Genomic DNA, 11,538 nt, shown 5'->3' with positions numbered 1-11,538 from the left:
TGATAATTTCAATGGACATCAAGCAATATGCATTGTTGATTTTAGGACTGCGGATCTACGATTGGACTTTTAGATAATAAAGAATACAATTACATGGACAGGAGGGGACCTGAGCCTAGATCAGCACTCCTAGTCTTTATGAATACAGGGTCTGGCTCCCTCGTGTGCTTAGGGTCAACATTTCAGTCAGAGATATTTTTCATATTTGAACAAGATGATTGATATACCTTTTAACACTTACAAATGCTTGACTACAGGAAATCCTGCTTGGTCACAGAGATTGTTGCTAGTGCTAGTCTACATAATTTAAGTATATCTAATCTGCTCAAACCAACACTTCCTGGCAAGTGTGATGATGCTGATGGACTGTTTCCTGTTTTTATATTCTGCACTACCTTGCACATCCCAAGGAATGTTTCCTTTTCCCTTCTGTTATTGTTCTGCAGCACTGACATCACAAAGAGTAGGTATTTCTGACCTTCTATATTGTTATCCTAGTACCACTGACCAGGTTCAACAGTTTTTTCCAAATACTAGACAATAGGCTCGACCAGACAAACAGACACACATTCACACATTGTATCACATCGCTGTGTAAAACTACACCAGCAGATGTCGTCTGAGGGATGTTACTTTTACACACATTCAAACCACTGACCAATGCAATATTATATGTTGTTAATATAGGTGATATTGATTGTTTGGGCTATTATTGTCATACATCTATGATAGTGGGGGCTATAGGCTTCATTTATTCATGTCCTGACATGATTATGTTATCTGTTTTGACAGTTGTCCCTACTAATTCTCTATAGCAACAAAGCCACCCTTCCTCTGTTGCGATGACACATTGACCTAAACAAGGATTACCACATCCCCTCTCATCGCGTTCTGATTTTGGACATCACTTTTTTTCAGTTGAAAATTACTTTCGGAAGTTATGCGCCGCCAGCGCCGCCGCTGTCCTTATCCTTATTTGAGCTCAGGGCAAAGACAAACAGATAGCCTAACCATGTCGGATCACGAGTTCTAATGGAGACGTTAATACGTCCTGGAGACATCAAAAAGTCTCTCATTCTTTGGTCGTGTTCGTATTTTCTGAGGATATCTAACTGCGTTCGGAGGTATCCCCCGTCGAAAAGGAATTTGATAATCGTGGGTGCATGTTGTGTGTACCTGTTTTTCGTGGTTTCCCAGGTTGGACATTCGTTGCTGCACCAGGATAGACGATTGGGCAGACACGGGTACAAGAAGAGTTTGGTACTATACACTCTGAGGTTCGATGATGATAGCCCGTCGGAAACAGCCGACTCACCAACCGGTGCTAACGACGACTCTTTATTACCCTCAGTGGTTCCAACGCGGTCCAATGTGGTGTACATAACACTAAAGTCAAGGCGCATTAAACCATCTATTATGAGGGGAACAGTGAGACCGAAACTAAGGAGAAAAGCGAGGAGAACCAAACCCAATGAGGGATTTACGCAAAATAAAATTGGCACATTGAAGAGGGAGGAATGGAGACAAAAGCGCACTAACCGAATCGACATAACTTGGAAACAAATTAACACCATAAATCATGCAACACGAGATGTAAGCTCGAATTTAAAGATGCAAACAGAACCTCACGTCAGTTCTATCCGAATATACAGTGAGAAGGCACCGCCGTGGTTCAGCAAAGAGGACATTAGTGCCATGCGCTTTCTTGCTGATGGTAAAGTTTCGCGTATTCATGAAGTGTCCAATAAGGAATTTATCCCCCTCTTGCTGTTTGAAAGCACATCATATTTGTCCTTGATCCATTCTGACAAACAGAACGATTTCAAGGACCATAATGTGTGTATAGGACAATGTGGAGTTATCAAAAGTCCAGTGGACACGAGCGAGGTTTTCGCTTTCCATTTGGATAGGGTCTTGGGACTGAACCGGAGCGTTGCCGCTGTCAGCAGGAAGTTTCCGTTTGTACAAGGTAGGCCCATTGTCCACCGACTAGGGTTGAAAAGCTACCGGAATCTTTCCAATGTTACCGTCACCTTCAGTAATTCTGGTTATTAACAGAATCTATGGTAATTTTTACTTGAATAACAAAAAGTACGAATGTATTATATGTGTCCTTATTGTCCATGGATTTGTTGTAGATAGACCATATGGTTCAAGAGAAAATAGTTGAATTATTGAAAAAAGCATCTAATCAACAATGGCATTATTTTCCGATTAACTGTGCAACTCTTTCAACTATTGACTGTGTTCACAACTGCCACTAGTTTGAAGTCAAAACATGAAGACAAATACATATTGACTTAGTAAAATAAATAAGTATAAAAGGACATCTCATGCTTAAAACCCTCATATTAAACACCAATTGAATTCACTATGCTTATGGTTTATATTTAGGATGTTTTATGGATTTGTCATTCTATTTTTTTTTAAATCATATTTATTTATTTCATATTTTACATGTGATAAGGCTAATGAGAGGGCCAGAGATTATAGACACCTGTAATAATCTGAAGTACTCAAAAGGGCCACTAGATGTTTTGTGATAGATTATTTTACATTCTGTCCCTGCAGCAGTGAAGCATCACTTACCCCTGTTTAAAGATTTTGTAAATGAGCTAAAGGTGACCTGGGATTCCCCTGATTCAGCCAGGCAGGTGCTGCCATGAATGTAGACAGTATGGAGAAAGTGTGGCTCGATTGCACACTGCCGATGGATGGAAAGCTAGCAAGTTATTTATCTCCAGAGCCTAATAAGGGGGCTAATCCGAGCCTGGAGCTTCTCAATAAACAGTGCCGATTTTTCGGTGGATCAGCAGAACAAAGTGTACCAGGCTGAGGGTGTGGTGGCTCAGTTGTTGAATGTGGTCATGATACTGCAGATGCATCATACTGATTTGCTGCAGGAGCTAAATAATATCGTGGAGGCGGGGAAGCCGGTTTCAGAGCGTCTCTACGAAATCTGCATTGCGGCTAATTTTATGCTGCATCTGTCCTGGCTGTATGGAAAAGTATGGGGGCAATGGTGGTGGCTCAGCGCCACCTCTGCTTGACGTTGTCCCAGATTCCTGATTGCCCCAGGCCAGGGGTGGCTTTGAGGTCGGTGACCGTCTTGGTTCTTCTGGGCAGTGGTGGATGTCTTGGCACAGTCACCGCGTTGGGTTTAAGGATAGCGGGGTGAAAGCAGACTATTCTGCGGCGCAGGGGAAGAAGCAGCCCTCGTGACTCTAGCTGGATGCTGGGGGAGGGGGCATGTTCTTGGGTCCCTGCTCCCTAAGTGTTTACTGTGGCAATACTGCTCCCGATGGGGGCAAGTTACTGTTTGCCGAAATTCCCGATCCCGGTGTGGGGCAGGTATTAGAACAGCGGTACCACATTGCTTCTACCCAAGGTTTCTCTGTGTTCAAGGGTATAGAGAGTGTGGTATTGTCCAAGTGTGGGCATAATTAACACAGTTCCCACATTCAGACTGACGGTTGTCAAGGTTGGTGGATATGGAAACAAGCGTGACAGAAAAACCAAATTATCCCAGTCTTCAGGGTGGCACTCTGCCCCTTCAGAAGATAATGTGGGGAGACGGTCAGCATGCTCCGTCAAGTGGCAGGTATGTGCAGTTTCACCATGGGTGATGAGGGGGTACGGTCTGCAATTTGCTGTGCGTCCTCTTCCTTTTGGTGGCATCAATACGTAAATGGTCCTCGAGGTGCTAGTGCTTGTCTTGAGAGAGGAGATTTACTCTTTCCATCAAAAGCAGGCTATTCGGGTGGCCCCGTGTCAGAAGTACACAGGGGCCACCCGTGTACTAGTGCTTCTTAGTTCCCAAGAGGGATGGAAAGTTGCATCCCATCCTGGACTTGCATGTTTTAATCAAGCACCTCAAGGTTTGCAAGTTCAAAATGGTCAGACTTCGCCGGCTATTGCAGTCAGTGCGTCCCAGCGATTGGTTCAGGTCCATGGATCTGAAGGAATGCGTATTTTCATGTAGCTATACATCCTCCCCACAGGAAGTGTTGGAGGTTTCATTTAGATGATGTGAGCTATGAGTTTCTGGTGCTGCCTTTGGGCTCTCCCCATTACCCACACCTTTTCTATGGTGGTGGAAGCGGCTTTGGCACTTGTGCGGTGCAAGGGATCAGAGTATTGGCCTATCTGGACAATTGGCTGGTCATACCGGAGTCGAGGGAACAGGTGGAGCTCCACACTGCCACGCTGGTTTCCCATATTCAGTCTCTGGAGTTCATAGTGGATCACAAGAAAAATAGTTTCGCTCAAGCTCTGCGCATTCAGTTTCTGGGTCTAGTTCTGGACTCGGCTCTGAATCATGTGTTTTTGTTCCAACAGAGGAGGGTCGCATTCAGAGTCTCTCTGGGATGGTTTCATTTGGAGCACGCCATGCCTTTTTGTTTGTGCCTGTGGTTATTTGGGTTTCTATAGCTACACCGAAAGAGGGATTTGGTCAGCAGTGCAAAGTGCAATGCATATCAATTACCTAGTGCTACTGACTGTCGCTGAGGCGTTTCCTTCCGATGTTGGAGGGCCAGCATGTGTTGGTAAGGTCCGAAAACAGAACAGCAGTAGCGTACATCAACAGGCAGGGGGGTACGTGGTCTCGCTCATTCCTAAACCTGGCCCTATATCTGCTCGAATGGAGCAGTGCGCATTTCCTGTCACTCAGGGTGACGTACTGGGGGGGGGGGTCCTCCTATCTCTACGGAGTGGAGACTGCACCCCTCGGTGTTGCCCAGATATGGGACCGGTTCAGCAGGGCTTATGTAGGTCTTTACGAATTGTGAGAAAACATGCATTGTCGTCTGCCTTGGGGTGTGGCAGCGTGTAAAGTGTGCATTATCAGGGTTACCACAGTTTCTTGTGGATTTCAGCCTTGGGCTACCGTGACATCGTACAGTTTCCAGGTTCCTGCTGTGGTTCATAGACTCTATGCAGCATGCATGTGCCAAGGTGTTCTGTTGTTTTGGACTTGCGGTTCCTTGTCTGAGTTCTGACATTTCAGGCTTGCAAGGTAAGTATTGTTCTTGGAACAGTGGGGTCTATGGATATGGGCTGCAGTGGCAGCGTGTCAGTGTGCATAGCCAAGTTGCAGCAGGTTATGGTTCCCTATATAGGGCTCTGACAGTTCAGGCCTCATGAGGCTCTGACAGTTCAGGCTTCTCGGGTAAGTATTAAGGAAAAATGTGGCTTCTGTATCCCATTTTTGGATCTGGTGGAACCTGTGTGCTTGGGTGACCGTGGGCCTCCTAGTTTGGTACTCTCTGCCCCGGCTTGGGGCGTGATTGCATGTCCCCATAGTATGTTATACCGAGTGACCGATTGAAAGGTAACGTACAGTTATGAAAATAACTACTGTTCCCGGAAGGAGGAAACCAGGTATAATATATTTTGACCTCGCGCCATCAGGGCTTGTTGAAGAGCAGTACTGAATTGAGGAAATTAATGTGGCCCCAGGAAGGCGGAGCTTCTGAGGGCGGGCTCGCCATCCATTGGCCCTTTTGGCGTGATTTCAGTTTTCTTCAGGTGAATATAATTGGTGATTGACTTCCCATATTATGTGATACCTCATTCCCTCCTTCATGGAACAATAGTTTTATTAATCACTGTATGTTTTTTTGTCACATGTACCCACAGTACAGTGAAATGCTTAACTTGCAAGCCCTACCCAAGAATGCAGTATTCAATATTAAAATATAATAGTTTTATTTGTATTTAGTTTTACGACTAGACTAATTTACTCGTGACTGTTAAGGTGACATTTTAATAGCGTGTAGGCTATGTCACGTCTATCTCTTCCCAAATCAGCATTCCAGGAATGTTGTAGCCAATGTAATATTATAAGGCCAAGCATATTTGTGAGCAGAAGTATCAGCCCTGGAGCTATGAAGCCTGGCTCCTTTAGCCAGCAGAGCATGCAGCTGTCTGAGTCCTCATAAGTCTGTGGGAGGGATTGAGAAACAGAGGTGCAAATGCATAACGCCGTGGGCCAACACAGACATTGCACATACGGCCCATGTTCGAAGCTCGGTAGGTCACACTAACATTACCTCTGGATCCCCCTCATCCCACAGATGGCCAGCCTTGCCCCGTGGTGCTGTGGGATGGTTCTCTCTCTACAGGGGACAATGCAGAGGGCCAGTCCACTGTGAGGATGACATGGGGGGAGTACCAGAGCTCCCTCAAACAGAGGTGCTGGAACAGGAACGTCACGCCCAAGCCTAACTCTGGCTGCTCCAGCATTCACCATTATGAGTGGAGCAAACTAGCCCTGTTTGATTTCCTGTTGCAGGTACTGTACGATCACACGTGTTTGGTCTTTCAAATGAACTACAGTGTTAAATGTCTTCAGAAGGAAGCTTGTCAAACTAGGACACTGTTGGATTGAGATAATTGGCAATGGCATCACTCTTTTGAGGTAATAGCTTAGGTAAATAATGTTTGTCTCTTCAGATATACAGCCGATTGGACCGGAACTGCTGTGGGTTCAGGCCTCGTCAGGAGGACGTGTGTGTGGAGCAGGGCCACCACCTGGAATGTGGGGACATGGACAGTTTGACGCTGGCCAACATCATCCACAGGGGTCACGACCCCAGGCACTTGGTCTTCACTGAAAACAAGGGCTTTTTCGACCGCGACGAGGACAACTTGGACTACAGACTACTGGAGGGAATCAAGGAGTGAGTCCACATCAAAATACAGTACCAGTCAAAAGTTTGGACACACCTACTCATTCAAGTGTTTTTCTTTATTTGTACTATTTTCAACATTGTAGAATAATAGTGAAGACCTCAAAACTATGAAATAACAGATATAGAATCATGTAGTAACCAAAGAAAGGTGTTAAACAAATCAAAATATTTAGATTCTTCAAAGTAGCCACCATTGTCTTGATGACAGCTTTACACACTCCTGCCATTCTCTCAACCAGCTTCAGCTGGAATGCTTTTCCAACAGTCTTGAAGGATTTCCCACATACGTTGAGCACTTGTTGGTTGCATTTTCTTCACTCTGTGGTCCAACTCATCATAAACCATCTAAATTGGGTTGAGGTCAGGTGATTGTGGAGGCCAGGTCATCTGTTGCAGCACTCCATTACTCTCCTTCATGGTCAAATATCCCTTACACAGCCTAATGGTGTGTCAGGACAATGTCCTTTTGAAAAACAAATGATAGTCTCACTAAGCGCAAACCAGATGGGATGGCATATCGCTGCAGAATGCTGTGGTAACCATGCTGGTTATGTGTGCCTAGAATTCTAAATAAATCACTGGCAGTGTCACCAGAAAAGCACCATCACACCACCTCTTCCATGTTTCACAGTGGGAACCACATATGCAGAGATCATCCGTTCACCTACACAGTGGTTTGAACCAAAAATCTCAAATTTGGACTCATCAGACCAAAGGACAGATTTCCAATCATGTCCATTGCTCGTGTTTCTTGGCCTAAGCAAGTCTTCTTATTATTGGTGTCCTTTTAATAGTGATTTTTTTTGCAGCAGTTGTCCCGAGTGGCGCAGGGGTCTCAGGCACTGCATCAGAGGCATCACCACAGTCTCTGATTCGTTTCCAGACTGTGTCACATCCGGCCATGATTGGGAGTCCCATAGAGTGGCGCACAATTGGCCTGGGTAGGCCATCATTGTAAATACAAATGAGTTCTTTATTGACTTGCCTTCATGTCTTAAAGTAATGATGGACTATCATTCCTCTTTGCTTATTTGAGATGGACTTGTTATTTTACCAAATAGGGCTATCTTCTGTATACCACCCCTACCTTGTCACAACACAATTGATTGGCTCAAAAGCATTAAGAAGGAAAGAAATTCCACAAATGTTATTTTAACAAGGCACACCTGTTAATTGAAATGCATTCCAGGTGACTACCTCATCAAGCTGGTTGAGAGAATGCCAAGATTGTGCAAAGCTGTCATCAAGGCAAAGGGTGGCTATTTGAATAATCTCAAATTTGTTAAACACTTTTTTGGTTACTACATGATTCCATGTGTTATTTCATAGTTTTGATGTCTTCACTATTATTCTACAATGTAGAAAATAGTAAAAATAAAGAAAAACCCTTGAATGAGTAGGTGTGTCCAAACTTTTGACTGGTACTGTATATAGACAGCATAGTGAATTGATAATTAGTCGGACAATACAGTTATTGTTCTGAATAGTACTATGGTACTATATAGTACAAAAACAAACAAAAGTATTTGCAAGCAATATTACTGTACAGTGTGCAGAATTTTATTCTCAGCTTTCAATCAGCAACTATCTACAATGTACCCCCTGCATACAATTTGTGGTTGAGTCAGCTCTTAGTCTAGAGATTCCTCCCTGTTGACTTCACACTGTGGGAAAATACTAACACACATTCTAACACGTAATCGCCAAGTGCATGCCTTTGTTAGGAAGTCTATTATACCCACCCATAGGCTTGGTGACACAACCAGGGACATTCCCTGTGTTTCATCTTCATTTTGTGATGAATAAATCAGTGGAACAAACCACTGGGAGGACCAAGTGGGGGGACTTTGTTCTGGCACTGACAGTGGTCACCTCTCCTCTTACATGGCTTGTAGTGATCTTCTTCAAAGCAGAGGCTTTCAACTGGATTTCACATTAGTTAAAGATTAGAAGGCTCCGGCCTGGATAATGTACTCTAGGCATGGGCAGAATTTGATTATATTACCTTGAATTACATTATGCCATTGTAGAATTTATGAATATTGGGAGTACATCTTTTTAATTAAGCAATACATTCTTTCTGTGCCTTTGCATATAAATGTACAGTATGTGCATATGGATCAAACAGTTGTGGTCATAGTTTGTTAAACAGTTACTGACTATCCAAATAAAGTGCTACCATCTAACCAAATAGTGTTGCCAACTATCCAAGTAAATTAAATTACCAACTTCTTCTCCACCCAGGCTTCCAGAACAGGCAGTGGCCGTGTTGATGAGCCAGAAGCTGAGGGAGAAGCTCCTCCAGTCACTGTTCCTGGATCAGCTGTACTGGGAGAGCCAGGGAGGACGGCAGGGCATCGAGAAGCTCATCGACGTCATTGAGAGACGGGCCCAGGTTCTCCTAACATACATCAATTCCCACGGCATCAAAGTGGTGCCCATGAATGTATGACATCACAGGGTTTGGAAAAGGAGAGAAGATGGAGAGTAGATATAGACAGGGAATTTGATCTTCCACAAAGACCAAGCCATTTGTCATTTTTTAAGTTCCCTTTCCGAAAGCCAAAAAACAACTTCCATTCCTCGAATCAAAATATTTGCCAGTGAAAGAACTACCAGGGTCTCGAGGGTTTTCACTCCAACAGGACGTACTGTATTGGCTGATTTGGTATCAAGCCAGAATCTCACAGCTCTGAATTGTCAAGCTGAAACATTACTCTTAGTATTCATTATACAAAATGGCTACAGTTCTGTATTCAATAACCCAACAGTCTTACTTTAGTCTTACTTAGTCTTTTGCTTTGTTATTATAATATTTAATGTTACTCATCTACAGTATAACTGTAATACAGTAAACAATTATATTTGTAGCATTTCTTTGGGCCTTTTTCATGTACCATAGTGCTCCTCTGGCTTCACCTTACAGTAGCCTACAACTCTTTGATGGTTTAACATCTGTCTAACTTGCCACAAGTAAAATTAGTTAGAAATTGTTTTGATATTATACAAAGTGTTTAATTTGTACCGCTTAAGATGTTAGTCCTCCAACATTACCAATTGTATTGTTTATATTTATTTTAATAATATTTCAAATGTTGATGAAAATAAATGTACTTTTACTTGAAACACATGAGACTTTGACCCAGAAACAAATTAGCATAATAACATATACAGTAGACTGCCCCCTCTCTGGTCTTTCAACCATGACATCATCAGCCTTAAAAGTGTCAGACAAGTCAAGGACAGAAATAGTTGGTGCCTATGAAACATGAGCCAAAGCACTGTGTCTGTTTTGCAAGGCTGGTATAAACAGGGTCTTGCGATTGAGCCTATATAGACTATGAAGCTTTGTGGGGTCATTTTCCATGTCAGTGCTGGGAGTAAGAGCGGTTGTTGTTTTAACTCCTTTGAACCCTCATTAACACAGCCCTCATTAACACAGCCCTCAGTGTGTGTTTTTCATGGAGGGCCCCACTCTTTCCCAGTTAGTTTCAATGAGTCTAAGCCAGTTCTTCCAGGCTCACACAGTGGGGAAAAAAAGTATTTAGTCAGCCACCAATTGTGCAAGTTCTCCCACTTAAAAAGATGAGAGAGGTCTGTAATTGTCAACATAGGTACACTTCAAATATGACAGACAAAATGAGAAAAGAAAATCACATTGTAGGATTTTTAATGAATTTATATGCAAATTATGGTGGAAAATAAGTATTTGGTCACCTACAAACAAGCAAGATTTCAGGCTCTCACAGACCTGTAACTTCTTATTTAAGAGGCTCCTCTGTTCTCCACTTGTTATCAGTATAAAATACCTGTCCACAACCTCAAACAGTCACACTCCAAACTCCACTATGGCCAAGATCAAAGAGCTGTCAAAGGACACCAGAAACAAAATTGTAGACCTGCACCAGGCTGGGAAGACTGAATCTGCAATAGGTAAGCAGCTTGGTTTGAAGAAATAAACTGTGGGAGCAATTATTAGGAAATGGAAGACATACAAGACCACTGATAATCTCCCTCAATCTGGGGCTCCACTCAAGATCTCACCCCGTGGGGTCAAAATGATCACAGGAACAGTGAGCAAAAATCCCAGAACTACACAGGGGGACCTAGTGAATGACCTGCAGAGAGCTGGGACCAAAGTAACAAAGCTTACCATCAGTAACACACTACGCCGCCAGGGACTCAAATCCTGCAGTGCCAGACGTGTCCCCCTGCTTAAGCCAGTACATATCCAGGCCCGTCTGAAGTTTGCTAGAGAGCATTTGGATGATCCAGAAGAAGATTGGGAGAATGTCATATGGTCAGATGAAACCAAAATAAAACTTTTGGGTAAAAACTCAACTCGTCGTGTTTGGAGGACAAAGAATGCTGAGTCGCATCCAAAGAACACCATACCTACTGTGAAGCATGGTGGTGGAAACATCATGCTTTGGGGCTGTTTTTCTGCAAAGGGACCAGGACGACTGATCCGTGTAAAGGAAAGAATGAATGGGGCCATGTATCGTGAGATTTTGAGTGAAAACCTCCTTCCATCAGCAAGGGCATTGAAGATGAAACGTGGCTGGGTCTTTCAGCAAGACAATGATCCCAAACACACCGCCCGGGCAATGAAGGAGTGGCTTCGTAAGAAGCATTTCAAGGTCCTGGAGTGGCCTAGCCATTCTCCAGATCTCAACCCCATAGAAAATCTTTGGAGGGAGTTGAAAGTCCGTGTTGCCCAGCAACAGCCCCAAAACATCACTGCTCTAGAGGAGATCTGCATGGAGGAATGGGCCAAAATACCAGCAACAGTGTGTGAAAACCTTGTGAAGACTTACAGAAAACGTTTGACCTCTGTCATTGC

General features: G+C 43.6%; 1 protein-coding gene across 1 annotated transcript; it reads left to right on the top strand.

Moving 5' to 3' along the window:
- Positions 1-852: 852 nt before the first annotated feature.
- LOC139366362 (golgi associated kinase 1B) lies at positions 853-10,194 on the top strand. The gene is made up of 4 exons (XM_071103752.1): positions 853-1,969; positions 6,078-6,295; positions 6,457-6,683; positions 8,940-10,194. The coding sequence occupies exons 1-4, from the start codon at positions 1,033-1,035 to the stop codon at positions 9,145-9,147; spliced, it is 1,590 nt and encodes a 529-aa protein (XP_070959853.1). The 5' UTR covers positions 853-1,032; the 3' UTR covers positions 9,148-10,194.
- The last annotated feature ends 1,344 nt before the right edge of the window (positions 10,195-11,538 follow it).

The sequence above is a fragment of the Oncorhynchus clarkii genome, chromosome 14 (genome assembly GCF_045791955.1).
Source record: "Oncorhynchus clarkii lewisi isolate Uvic-CL-2024 chromosome 14, UVic_Ocla_1.0, whole genome shotgun sequence".
Taxonomy (NCBI): Eukaryota; Metazoa; Chordata; class Actinopteri; order Salmoniformes; family Salmonidae; genus Oncorhynchus; species Oncorhynchus clarkii.
The sequence above is the reverse complement of the archived record's forward strand: the minus strand, read 5'-3'. Positions and strand labels throughout refer to the sequence as shown.